Here is a 13,974-nt window from a genome sequence, read left to right on the forward strand (position 1 = left end):
TTTAGTTTTTAAAAGTTTTATGACAAACAATTTTTTAAAATAATTTCTCTCAACAAGTAACACGTGCCCAAACCTTGAGGCCATTAGGCCATTTGCAGTCTAACTGCAAACCTGGCAATTTCTCTAAAAGTAGCAATTGATTCTGAAAATGAGTTTCTACACGTGCCTCTCAAACATTCATTTACAGTTGTTTTCTGTGTTAAGCACTGCAGAAGCAGGGAGTATTTTTTCCATGAATCTGCAGAACTGCATGACCTTCCAGCATGTGGACCCACAAAACTCACCACATATCCATGGAGCAGGCAAAGCCACCTGGCAGAGATTAGCTGGGCAGTGCCTGCTGTCTGGGACATGCCACTGGTTATATCAAGATTTGATATGAGGAGGAGGAAAAAAATAACAACAATAAATCAACTATTATCACACTTTCTTCACACTGACTTGTTTCAAACTACAGATGAAGAGAGCTAGGCACAGAGCAAAGCAGTATGAGACTAGCGGTAAAATGGAGCACCATGATCTAGCTGCTTGAAAACACTGAACATAAGGGAAAGCGAACTCCTTTCTCCCTGAGGTGAAGGTACCTTGCTCAGGACCACAGCAGGGCTGGCCAGAAACCAGGATCGTGAATCCCAAGCTCACTCTCTGTGCAGACGTCCATGGGCGCTCTTTGAGCAGGGGCCCCAAGCTCACGGCACCTTACTACACAAAGAGGACATGGGGTTGCCCACCTCTGAAAAAGGAGCCTAGCAGGTCAGAGATGGACTTTTACCTAGGAAGCAACAGATGAGAAAGCAACTCAATTCTAAGAAAAATTCAGTCCCAAAACAGGGAAATATTCTCCCACTTAATCAAGAAGTTGCCTTGCGGGTGGACTACCATTTTACAGTGCTTCCATTGGATCTGAAGTACCAGGTAGCATGGGATGCAAGATTCAGAGTCAGCAGCAGAAAAAGACCCCCAAGTGTGCTAAAAGCTAGTCTTCAGTTTCAGTTCTCACTCTCAAAACAACTCACATGCAAACAGTCCCTGAACAAGAAAAAGAGCCACAAAGCTGCGAGCTGGGACAGCATATAAAGGGGCAGCCAGGAAATAGCACCAGACAATGGCAGGTGGCTTGAGCTCCATGAAACAGAGGAAATTGGAAAGCAGGTATCTCAGATCCTGGGCAAGTACTCAGACCATTAAATTACTATTTAACAAGGACAACATTTCTTCAGTTCCCGCATGAACAGGAAGCATTAACTGTTGGGGAGATGCTGGTCCCATCAGTGGGTGCAAAGCAGGGGCCACTTAAGCCCACATCCTGGGGCCAGCTGATGGGTTTCTGGGCCCCACACATGCAGTGGGGCTTCAGGAGGGGACCAGCTGCCAGTGCTAAGGCCTCCCCAGGGCTGCCAGGCAAAAATCTTACAGAGGTTTTCAAGTAAAGGCAGCTAATCAGGGACGTACTACAGTAGCCTTGGACGTAGATGTTTGAAATCTGCCTAAGACCTGGTTTTGGTACTAGAATTTGTAGCTAGACCCCTCTTGCCCCAAATCAATGTCAAAACTCTCCCTGTGGCCAGTGAAGCCAGTATTCCACCCCGTGCCTCCTTTCCTATGTGGAGGCAGCAATTTTCCCCTCTTCCCCTCCATGTCATCCTTGCCCTATCTAGATCTCAGACCCTTTAGTAGTAAAGTCTTCCTTCCTTCTGTGCAGCTCACACAGTGGGGCTCCATACTCTGCTCAAGGTGCTAGCTCCTACCAGACTACAAATAATAGCCAGAGGAAAAAAGGAGATATATATTACATTGTAACTTTTTAAATAAAACATACTAGGAACAGAAGGCATTATGAGATTGTAGACCTCTAGGGCATGGTCTCTGCTATCTTTAATTGTCATGTAGCATTTAGATTTGATAGATAATAAAGGTAGCAGTAATCATAAACAGACATTCCGCATGAGCAAAAATGCTCACCATGACAAAAACTCTAGCCACATACAGATGATGTCAGATAAATTTGAAGGCTAACTTGCTAAAGCATTAGCATGCAAATAAATCTAGATTTTTATTACACATACATATGTGTACATGTGTGTGTAGAGTATGCACAGTATAATATCCAAGTATTTATATTTATCATTTAATATAAAATGAGGAAAGTACAATATAACATTAAAAAACAGAGGTTTAGAATAATATTTAATAATTTTCCTATGGAAAGGATCTCAAATTGGAAAGACTTCCCTGCAGATCTGAAGCTATTAAATGCAGGGAAACTATTGAACTGAGTGACCACCACAGAAAAAAACAATGACTGTTGTGACTTGGTTTTGTTTCCATTTGAAAATAATGATCCCTTCTTTGATCTTTACCCTTTGTGGCATCAAATATTGATTAAAAGTGGTCTAGAGTTTCAGTCCCATAATGTGGTGTTCCTAGAAAAAAGAATAGCCCAGAAACAGCGGGTAGAAATAAAACATATTGAAGATCAACACCTGATAAAACTGGGCAAAGACAAAACTACATAGTGTGCACAAGCGCCACCAAGAGGCTCTTCTTTCATAGTCCATGCATGATTTTTCCCTCTGCACAGTGCACTGTGGCACTTGAGCACATGCTCAGCACCCTGCAAACAAGTGATCACTCACACTAGGAGTTTGCTGCTGTTTCCAGTGAACACTGCAAGCAGAAAACAAAATAAGATAAAGAATGTTTTAGGGTTTCTTTCAGAACAAGGTTTTTAAAAAAAGAAAAGAAGAGAAAAGAAAGAAAAGATCTACAGCACTTGCATTTTTTCACAGCTGAGCTTTTAAATGTTGTGGTAACAGAAAACAAGACTGCTACCCATTCCTAGATCTGGAAAATGTTAAATTCCATCTTATCAGCCACCAAAACAGTCAGGATTGAGCTGAGCTGCTTCCTGTCAAAAGCTGGAAAACACATTTTTTTCCTAACAAATGCAATTGCAAGATTCAAGTAATAATAATCTTCTGATAATGTGATGCTAGAAGCCATTTTTAAAGGTAAATAGACCTTTTCATCTGATTTTTTCACTACAAGGAGAAAGCTAGTTTTCTTCTCACCACTGCCGTTTCATGTGTTGAACAGAACAAATGAAAAAAAATATTTCATTCTTCTACAATATTACTAACCAAAGGGTAACTTTGCAGCCCCTATTGTTTATGCTTAGAGAGCTTTTGAGGTCAGGATTTCCCTACTCTGGCCTGGCTACCACCACCAGCAGGTGGCAGCGGCCAGTGCCTGGGGCTGGACACCGCTCCTTGGGGAGGGCAGCACTCAGAAGTTTTGGATGTGGGTGTTTCACCCTGGCCAGGGCTTGGATCCCCTCTGCAGGTGCATGTCCCAGTCTGGAAATCGCTCTCTCGGTGCTTTTGTCGCTGCCACCGAGCATGCACACAGCAACCAAATGCCAGTTACACACAGTCAGAGGGGGAAAAGACCGTTTTCCTGCTTCTGTCCCGCATACAACCAGCAAAGCAAGACAGCAGCACACAAGGAGCTGTGCTGGGTCCACCCAACACTCCATCTCCAGCACAGCCCTGGCTAGAGGCCTGGGCAAGAACAGGCACCCACACAGACACTGCTTCCAAATAATCTCCCCATTCCTTGTCAGCTCAGGAAGTTTCCTAAATCTGTGCGACTGTTTTTGTAGTGGATTTCCCAGGGGATATGTACATCCCTAAAAGAATGCTAAGATGGGCAAATCCAAGAGTCTGGCAAGAAGATCACTTGGGAGGACACAGAGATCAACATCCTATATATGCTAAAACAGGTTTGAGCTAACTATTGGGCTGCAAGAGCCTCTCCTGCTGAAAACATTCCCCTTTTGTCCACAGTGGAGATGGACTGCTAAACCATCCTGTTCTCCCCCGTTTCGCGGTAGGAAACCAACCTGCGGGTGCCCAGGGCCAAAAGCTCCAGGCATCCACCAGTGAGGCGGGGTAGATTGCAGCAGCATTTTGAATCCAGCCTCCCCACCTCCCATCATGTCTCACATAAGTGCAAACACATCACCATAACAATTCAACTGGTCAAAGCTTCACCTAATCTGATTTAACTCTGAAGTGTAAGCAGAGGCTGGAGTAGATGGCCTTCTGAGATGCTCTGCAACCAAAATTATTCTATGATTCCGCAACTGAAAACTGTGATCTTCCCTGCAGAATGGTAACAAAAGAACAAGGCTCAGCCTACAAAAGTAATGAATTTTTGCAGGTTTTGCCTCAAGCTCACCAAATCAGCAAAGCATGTCAGTGGGTTACAGCAGTGGAGCAAGGATGGTACAAAGAGCCTTGCACACATTATACAGCCAGGTAAGTAACAAGTGATCTCAAGGCAGCAAACAGTAGATTTGGAAAAATATACAACAGCCAAATCAACAAATTGGTATTTTTTACTACTTGCTTTGAAGCAAGTTTTGCCTACACACACATATGCCAATATATCTTCCCCTGCTCACTTATCAGCTTCTGGGTCTGGCCAGAAAAAGGCAGAGAAAATCCGAGTTCATACAAAGATTTGAGAAAGAAAGAGAAAACAGCACCGTGGTTTTGATGTAGATGGTACAGACCAGGCACCCTCCAATGATCCTTAGACAGCAGTGTTATCTCTTAACTCATCACCAAGACCAAGGACTCAAGTCATTTTCCCCACAGTCTGTTCAATTTCACTACCATCCAGCAGCACGTAATTTTCACTAAGGGTTTTTGGGGGGAGGGGCGGGGAGAAACCCTTGTGCCATCTAGTCTTTGAACTTGCTCTCCACAACTCCTACTCTCCTTCCAAGAGGTTGGGAAAGCCCTGAGGGATCTCTGGAGATGGCAGCCTCATCTTCAGCTTTGGGACCCTATGGTTGGGGCTTTTTCCAGACCTCTTTTCTCTCTCCTCCCTCTCAAGATTTAAGGTGATTTACTGCCTTAAGGATTAAAGGCATTTTAACAGCTTATATTGCTTTAAGCAGCTAAGGTGACTTAAATGCTTATGCTACTTTCAGGGTTTAACATAGCTTAACTGTGTATGCCATTTGATGAATTTACAGGCGCTGAAAAGCTTATGCTCCCTTTTAAAAACAATAACAAGGTAGCTTAACCTATTATGATAATTTAAGGGTGTCCTCAGCCCTTTTTCCTCCACAACCAAGGTTTTCTACTCCCCCGGCGCAGGTCAGACGGGGCTGTTCAAGGCTTAACGTGCTCAGGTGTTGAAGCGCTGCGAGCACAGAGGCTGCTGATCTGCCCGGAGAGGCTCGGGGCAGGCCCGCCACGGCTGCCTTACCTAGTGGCAGGGGACAGAGGGGGGACCCCACAGAGGCACCAGTCCTGCTGTGGAACCACCACCACCCACCTCTTCAGGTGCTTCACAGCTGCCTTAAAGGGCTCCAGATGCCCACCAGGGGCTCCTCCCACAGGGTCTACCCAGCTCCAGGACAGTGCCAGAAAGGCCAAGGGCCCTAAATAGCTCATTAGTTTAATTCCCAATTAAGCGTGAGGCAGCAGCTGTTTATTGGCCTGAGCATGTGCAGTTGCCCCCCTGCCCCAGGCCATCAACAGGGAGCCCCCCACCCCAAGCTGGACTGGGTCCCGACGGAGAGCTGCCCCGGGCTGCGCGGGGCTCCCGGTGGCGGCCGGCCCAGGTGGCACGTCTCCAGCGTGTGTCTCCTGGCTACAAAACGTGTGCCCCAACAGCCAGGGAAGGAAACTACGTTTGGGGCAGGCTGAAACGCAGCACCGCTTCCATGCAGCTGAGCCGATCACCTTTCAGAGCCAGCCCTGTCCTTCCTTAAAGACGAGCACTTCGGGCAAGCTCAGCAGAGCTGTACCTGGGCGGTGAGGCTGCAAGGTGGCCCAACCCCAAGCAGCTGTGCGGCACAGTAGGGACCCCCAGCAAATCTCACAGCAAAGGCCCCACCAGTGTCCCTACACACACATCATCATCACCCCTTGAACGCATTCCCCAAGATGCCCAGTGCTGCTCTGGCCATTTAGACTTTGATAGACTTAGGGCTTTAGCATGAAAATCATCTGCGCTCTGAATTCAGCAGGTCTCCTGGCCGCAGCAGCCAATCTGCACAGCTCACGCTCAGGCTGCGCTGGACTATGGGCCCTGTGAAACCACAGAACCTGTAAACAGCATTCAGGTTTGCGGGCCAGGAAAGCTGGACCTGAGCTTGCAGCAACGAGCACCAATGTCAGCCTTGTGCTCCAGCATTTTCCTCTGTAAAAGATCAGAGCGAGGGCAATAATGATTGCTTGGGACTGCAGGCTTGTGCTGGTTTTGTTTACATGATCTCAGATCGTTTCAAATTTATAGTAAATGAGTTTGCCAAGAGTGATTAAAAATGGAAATAGTAAGGTCTTATAAAGCCTTGTTTCAAATCGAAGTGTAATCCAGGAAAAAAGAGTGTGTTTTCCCTCCTTATGTCCTGTGGACTTGAAACAAACAAGCAAGCAAAAGCTTCACATTCCTGGTGAAAAAATGAGCAGATTTCTGTTGGAAAGCTCTCATTCTCTGCCTTAGAAAATGATTGTTATCTCTAATCTATAGAGAGCCTGTTCAGATCTTGGGTCTTCACTTCCACACCGCACAGATGGTTGGATCTGGTGAAAGTGATCTACAGGACTACTAGGAATTTATGGAGCAGGCAAATTGTTATCAATTTTGCAAATTTGCAAAATTTTGCAAAATTGATGCATCAATTGATCATGCATCCACTTGAGCAGATATCAATTACTACTTAAAATAAGAAGCAGTGGCAAAAGGAGAGGAAAAGAAAAAGATCTGTTCATTTTATGAAGAGCTGGTTAGTAGCTTGTCATTTGGGGTAAGAGGAAACATGCTAGTAGGTTCTCTTCCACTAAAGAGAAGTTTTGGGTGGATTCCAGTGGGATGAGCACCGGGAGCTGAAGTGACATCTCCTGCAAGTGGCAACAACTACAATCTATGGCAATCCTCAGGACTTGCCAAAACAACTTCAAAACGGGTGGTATAAGCAATCTCTGGAGCTTAGTGTTATGGAAGTAAACTAAGGCCAAGAGCTTACAGATTTATTTTCTAAAGGAATGAACGGAATACGGATAACAAATAGCAAGAATATGTGCAGATGTAAAAAGACAGCTACTTTTAGGTGCTTACTTAAACACTTAAATGAGATATTAGATATTCATGACATTTATTTTTCCAGCTATGAAACGAAGAGAAGAAGCTGGCCTACAGGGATATTATATCCATGAGTATAGTCTGCCAGAAAGGATCCTGAAATTTCCTCTGAAGTACCTAGCACTAGCTTTGGTGCCTGACAACCACCATGCTGGACATGCATTGGGTTTGTTCCAGTAAGGTAGTCCCTTTTCTTCCATAGGGAGAAGCTGCAAGTTCCCTATGCCATAAGGCAGTGACCCAAACTTTGGGGAAGCCCAGGCAGAGAACTGAACATATTAGATTAGATGATGCAGCTGTGCAATTTGCAAAAGTCAGAATGGCTGAGGCTAACTTCCCATAAAACATCTCTATAAGGAGATATTCAGTAGCTGATTAATGAATGTGGTTGACCACAAAAAGATACTACACAGACCTACACTCCTCAATAATAACATCATAAATAATATTACTAAAATCCCAGAAATTTCCAAACTACACTGACACTGCGTTCTGATCCCAATGCCTTGTCTACCGTTCTTCCCTTTGTAATAAATCAACACAAATGCTAACTCTTTAAGGAAATTTCTAGGTGAAGATGAAAGGGAAAGGAAAGGGAGGCACATACACTACATAGAGCTTTTAGTCTTGGAAAAAAGTGGCAGATGATGGTATTTCGGACACACTGACGCTCACACCCAGATGCAAAGGGAAACCCCCACCTTTTGCAGTCAGGGGCCAGCCAGGGTTCATCAGGCCCCATTCACTGCAGCTCTCTGATCCTTGCAGAACAGAGCCACAGGAAAGAGGCATTCAGGCTGATCATAGGTTTTGGAGTGCTCAACTGGTGTTGCCCTACTTCTTAGCTCACTACAAGCAAGCTGCCCAACAAGGAGGAGAGCAGGGCCCCCCTAGGGGCTAGGCTGAGGCAGCATCCATGGGGCAAAGGATAAGCTGCAGGGAGACAAGGGTCTCCAGGTGTATTTCATAGCTTTCCTGGGCTAGCCTCACAAATGTCCTTCTGAGCATTCCTCATACTAGGCTCTTTGCCCCCAAAATACTGTGAGGACATAAGGACTCTGGCTTGATCTCACTCCAGTAACAGCTGAGGCAAAGGGATGTGATTTGCAGTAGCTGCGCACCACATCCTTTAGGTTTTGCTGGGCTGGCAGGGGCTCCAAGCAGTGCCCTAGACTGAGCACTTGGCACCCTATGGGAGGGTAACTTAGCAGAGGGGCCTCTCCTTGGGGCACCAGTGCTTCTCTGAGCAGGCACTTCAGATAGCAAGGAGCCATGCTAGGAGGTCTGGGCACTGCTGAGCCAGAGAGGGGCTGAGAAAGCAGGCACCCCGCTGTCCCTGTGTGCTCTGTGTACAGCCCTAGCCCTGGGGGGGGGGGGTGGCACTACAGTCCCCAGCTGCCCAACTTGCCCCACAAGTGGGGAGGAGAAGGGCAAAGAAGCAGAGCCCACTGCAGGGCACACACCACTCACCACAGCCCTGACAGCAGCCAGGGAGGGGGGGGCGGAGGTGACAGGGACCCAGTGGGGTCTCTGGGAGCAGACAGCCTCAACCCCTGGTTGGGGAACCAGCCCAGCCACATCATGTATTGACGGCAGTGAAAGGATCAAACTCTGACAAGCGGGAGGGGGGACTCGGGGAGAGGAGGGTCCCATCTCTCTACAATAACTTTATTAACTGCAAAGCTCACCTTAAACTACTCGCAACCTGAAAGCAGCCCCTCTCCCCTTGCCTAGTGAAGGCGCTCCGAGGGCTTTTGTGGTTCTTTGTTCATGGGGATCTTTTCCCCCTTCCCCGTGCACACACTGTAACATTTCTTTTAAGGATTTCCTGCCAAAAGACAATCCCCCTGAGCAAAAGCAGACCAAGAAAGTAGTGACCAATCCTTTTTGGATGGTTGTCACAAGGCTCCTCCCAGCCCCCTGCTCCCCCTGCCATTTGCATACAAAAAATCCAGAAAACTCCCGTTTGCCCCTGCATCTCGCTCAGACTCTCCATCCCTGTCTGCCAGGCAGGAGCCCGGGCTCGGGGCAGCTGCATGAGGCAGAGGGGAGCAGCACGCCAGCCCTCTGCTGCCTCTCCGTCTGCAAGTGCCCACGAGTGAGGCTGCCCCGGGTCCCCCCCCCGCAAGTGCCCCAAAATGCAGCGCTGCCTCTGCGCCCTGCTGCTACTGGCATCCCAGTGCCTGGGCTCAGCCGCAGGGCTCTTCCCCTTCGGGGAGCCTGACTTCTCCTACAAGCGCTCCAACTGCAAGCCCATCCCCGCTCCGATGCTGCTGTGCCGCGGCATCGAGTACCAGAGCATGCGGCTGCCCAACCTGCTGGGGCACGAGACGGTGCAGGAGGTGCTGGAGCAGGCCTCCACCTGGATCCCGCTGGTGCAGAAGCAGTGTCACCCCGACACCAGGAAGTTTCTCTGCTCCCTCTTCGCCCCCGTCTGCATTGATGACCTGGACGAGATCATCCAGCCCTGCCACTCGCTCTGTGAGGAGGTGAAGGAGAGCTGTGCCCCAGTGATGTCTGCTTTTGGCTTCCCCTGGCCCGACATGCTGGACTGCAGCCGCTTCCCCAAGGACAACGACCTGTGCATCCCCCTGGCCAGCAGCGACCACATCCTCCCGGTCACCAGGGAAGGTAAGAGGGAGCCGCCGGGCCCCCGCTCAGCAGCGCTGCCCTGGCACCAGCTGCGCGGGGCAGCAGCGTGCTCGTCCCCTGCGGCCAAAAGCCTCTGGCGGCGCCTGGCGCCCAGGCACCAGGGTGCAGGGCACCTCCTTACCCCCAAAGCCTGCCCTTGTCCAGCGGGGGGCTCAGGTGTTCAAGGTGAGCCGCAGACCAGGCTAGAGCAGACTTTTCTGGGGGGCCCTTGCTGCGGGACTGCTGCAGTTTCCCCGGAGGCTTGAAAATAGGTGCTCCAGTGCCAGCCCCCTCAGCGGTGCCAGCCCTGCAAGAGGCATCCCCCGGCGCTGTCGGGGGGGCTGGGACCAGCCCGCAGCCCTCAGTCTTTCCCTTCTCCCTCCCCAGAGGAACGGTCTGAGATCCGGACAGAGCCATCAGTACTGCAGATCTTTCTGCAAAGATCATCACTGAACTGCAGGGTCCAGCTGTTTTGGGGGTGGAGGGTTCTTTTTTTGTTGTTGCTTCTTCCTCTTCTTTTACCGTCCATTTTTTTGTTCCTGATCAAAACAAAAAAGTTTTGGTTTAAGTGTTACCTTAAAAGTACTTCGTTCACGTCCCCCTTCCAGTGACTTTGAAGCAAGGTAAGGCTTGTCAAAGGGGAAAGGCAGCTCCATGCAGAAGGCACACAGTCCTCCGAGGGACGGAAAAACACATTTCCCCAAAGGGCTCCCAACGCCACCTGCTGTTCTTTTCTCCCTGAGCCTCACGAGGACTGTCTTGCATTTCCAGCACCAAAGGTCTGCGATGCCTGTAAAAACAAAAATGAAGATGATAATGACATTGTGGAAAACCTCTGCAAAAATGACTTTGGTAAGTGGAAGCACAGTCCTTCAACTAAAGGCTGAGGGCTTAGGGTCTTATCCTGACACAGTTGTGCACCACTCCCAGTGGGGTCAGTGAGGGATGTGGCTGAAAAAAGGCAGGGCTTTGTCTTAGCTGCAGACTGACCAGTCCATCCTATCGCGTCTGAGCGCCTCAGTCATGAAATTCAACATCCCAGCTCAGAATAAAAAGTGGTCCTTTTAAGAGTCTTTTTCTGTTTGCTGCTTTTCCACAAATAAGTGTTTTGAAGTTGTACTCAAAAGTAAAATGAAAAAGAGGAATCTTTCATCTAGAGTATTGCCTGGGGAGCAGTACAGCAAAGCTTCGTTTAGATGTACGAGAAAAAGCCACATGACCAATTTCACGTATAGTAAGACTTTCTCTGCCAATTAAGAGTGAAGCTCTATATCATTTGACAGAGAAGGTAATGCATGGACAATTGGGGATATAAACTTAATGTGAAGATCTAGAGCTAGAGGAGGACAAAAAAAGCCCCTTGAACACAGACAACTGAACGCCACATTATCCACACATTAGCATTTCAAGAGAAAAGGGGAATAAGGAGGGGAATCCCCTTATAAATGGTCAATGTTTATACCTGGAGACAGATTTGCAGTGTAAATATCTAAAATAATTCAAAAGCTTTTCTTACCAAAAGAAAAAAAAAAAAAACTGAAACCATGAATGTGGGACATAATTGCTAAAATAACCAATAGCTTTGGCCTGGCAAATTGCACTCAGATAAATCCTCCTAAAGCTAAACATGCCCCATAGATTCTTAGAGAGCCCAGTATCCCGCTCCTAGTTATTTTACCAAATCAAATGCAGCTGTTGGACCAATTTGCTCTCTATAGGATCTATTCTTTCAAAAAAACAATACATGTGAAATATAATTTCCTTACAGGTTTGCCTAAAATCCTCTCCAGCCTAATAAATTAAGTTTAAAAGTTTTCAGCCACAGCAGAGATCAGATTTCAGATTAGGTTTAGGTTTGCCTTCCCAATTCCCCTTCAAATTCTAGAGTTTCAGGAGACTCTCCTATCCCAGGGAAAAGAAAAAAAAAAGAAAAAAGAAAGAAAGAAAAGAAAAAAAAAGGTGCCTGCTTAACACAGCAAACCTGCCCTCTCTCTGTTTGCAAACAGGAAAAAAGCTGGAGAAAATATTAATTTAGAAAGAAAGGAAAAAGGGGGGGAGAGGGAGCAGAGAAAAGAAACCCAAAAAAACTCAACCCTAAGGTTGATTCAAACTGAAATGACTTGCATGCCCTTTGTGGCTTTAGAAATGGAGCCACCTGCTGCCTCTTCTGTCAGCCCTGACAGTTTAATTAGCAATAGAGCACCTCCCTCCCCAGGTCCTCTTTATGTGCACTAATGGGAAAAAACCTCTCAATCTCTCTCCCTCATCCCACTTCCCCCTCCCCTCACTCTGTTAGCCTTGAAGATAAAAGTGAAGGAGATTGCCTACATCAATGGGGATACCAAGATCACCCCTGAAACAAAGAGCAAAACTATCTACAAGCTGAACGGGCTGACAGAAAGGGATCTGAGGAAGATCGTGCTTTGGCTCAAAGGTGGCCTCCAGTGTACCTGTGACGAGATGAACGATATCAACGTCCCCTACTTGGTGATGGGGCAAAAGCAAGCCGGGGAACTGGTGATCACTTCGCTGAAGCGGTGGCAGAAAGGGCAGCGGGCTTTTAAGCGATTCTCCCGCAGCATCCGCAAACTGCAGTGTTAGTTACCCCTGCTCCAGCGACATCCAGCAGCTGCCTCCATCCTGAGCTCTCCATCTGGCCCCCCACACTCCCTTGTATTGTCTCCTCTGAGCCTGAAGGTACAGCAGGCATGAGACACAGGGACCATCCCCTGAGAGAGGAGGGAGGCCTCTGTCTTTGTACATAGGTTAAAGTGTAATAAAAAATCATGACTATTTTGGGGAAGTATTGAAGTATCTTGCTTAAAGCTTTCCCCTCCCCCCCTCCTTTTTTGAGTGCAAGTGTGACTTTGGTCTGAAAGTTTTTCTCTCTTCGTTTTGGTAACGCTGGTCAACTTATATTGCTACTTCTCTGTATACATGCATGTTTGTTGTGCAAAAGTAGGAGATGCAAAGAAAGACAGTCACGCATGTGACTGGCCTGTCACAATGGATATGACTTTTTCACTGATGTGAAATGGCTTGCCATCTATATTAACACTATAAAGATCACATTACGACTCTTGCATGTGATACATAGGCACCAATAAGAGCATATTAACCATTCTCACATTTTTTTTCCCACAAGTCTGAGCCCTTCCCTCTCAGAGAAATGAACAAGTTTTGAAGCTGGCTGATCTGAACACAACTTTTGTTTTTTAATTTTTTAAAATTAAACCATCTGTAGCCTACTTGTAATATACCTAGTGGTTAACCTGACAGAGTTGTAAAATATTGCTTTAATTAACCTTGTAAATACTCCAGATAAATGTTATATTCTTGTATATAAACTTTACATCATAGTTTACCCATTGTCTTGTTCTGTTTTGGGGGGATTTACTTTAATCTGTGCTGACAGAAGTGGGAGAAAGTCATCCAACTGTTTTTTGTCATGGCAAAGCAAAACTTGTCCTTCAACCCCAAATGGCCAACAGAGAAACATGTAAAGGTTCTAGTGCTGCAATCAAAAAACAATAGTGGACTTCACCTACCCCAAAATCAATAGGCAACCTCAAAGACCTGCTCAAGCAACACAAGCCTGGGGTTCAGTCAGCTCATTTTAATGCATTTTCTGTTACCTTCTTCCAGATGAAGTTTTCTGTTGTTCATTTGTTTGAATGCCTGCAGTTTCATCTCACCTTCTCAGAAGACTTTGCTCTCAGCTGATGCAGAATTGCAATGACCATTTGCTCAAATATCAAATCTATTTACACATTTATGACATTTTAGAAAGATATTAATGACTGCAAGAGTAGACAGAAGAATCTAATGTGCAACCACCCAATGATTCAAATTATTTTAATGCTAAAACAAGGCAAGTCTTGTGTGTGTATATCCTCATTATTCTTACTTAGAAAGAAAATAAAAAATCATTTGCACTACCTAACAATGTAACTAAAGGAATGTTTTTCAGCATTTTTCTTAAAAATGTTTTCTGAAGAAGAGCATTGCCTGCTAGAATTTTATTGTACTTGTCTTGCAAAAATATAAATGTAGTCTTGCTTCTCAGTACTGCCACACATAAAAAAATTGTTCTTACCTTCACTTAGAGGATGAGAAGCCCCACATTTCCACAAACAAAATTTTGTGTTGAGTGCTCACAGACAAAATGCAAAACTAGCTCTA

General features: G+C 46.5%; 1 protein-coding gene across 1 annotated transcript; it reads left to right on the plus strand.

Annotated features, from left to right (window-relative positions):
* Window positions 1-9,207: 9,207 nt before the first annotated feature.
* Window positions 9,208-13,738, plus strand: SFRP2 (secreted frizzled related protein 2). Its single transcript, XM_062574744.1, has 3 exons — window positions 9,208-9,792; window positions 10,564-10,644; window positions 12,089-13,738. The coding sequence occupies exons 1-3, from the start codon at window positions 9,300-9,302 to the stop codon at window positions 12,391-12,393; spliced, it is 879 nt and encodes a 292-aa protein (XP_062430728.1). The 5' UTR covers window positions 9,208-9,299; the 3' UTR covers window positions 12,394-13,738.
* Window positions 13,739-13,974: the final 236 nt, after the last annotated feature.

Source organism: Rhea pennata, chromosome 4, assembly GCF_028389875.1.
Source record: "Rhea pennata isolate bPtePen1 chromosome 4, bPtePen1.pri, whole genome shotgun sequence".
Classification (NCBI taxonomy): Eukaryota; Metazoa; Chordata; class Aves; order Rheiformes; family Rheidae; genus Rhea; species Rhea pennata.

Coding starts and splice junctions, on each gene's coding strand:
- SFRP2 (XM_062574744.1), top strand. CDS start 9,300: ATGCAGCGCTGCCTCTGCGCCCTGCTGCTACTGGCATCCCAGTGCCTG. Junction 9,793..10,563: donor CCTCCCGGTCACCAGGGAAG/GTAAGAGGGAGC, acceptor TTGCATTTCCAG/CACCAAAGGTCTGCGATGCC. Junction 10,645..12,088: donor CCTCTGCAAAAATGACTTTG/GTAAGTGGAAGC, acceptor TCACTCTGTTAG/CCTTGAAGATAAAAGTGAAG.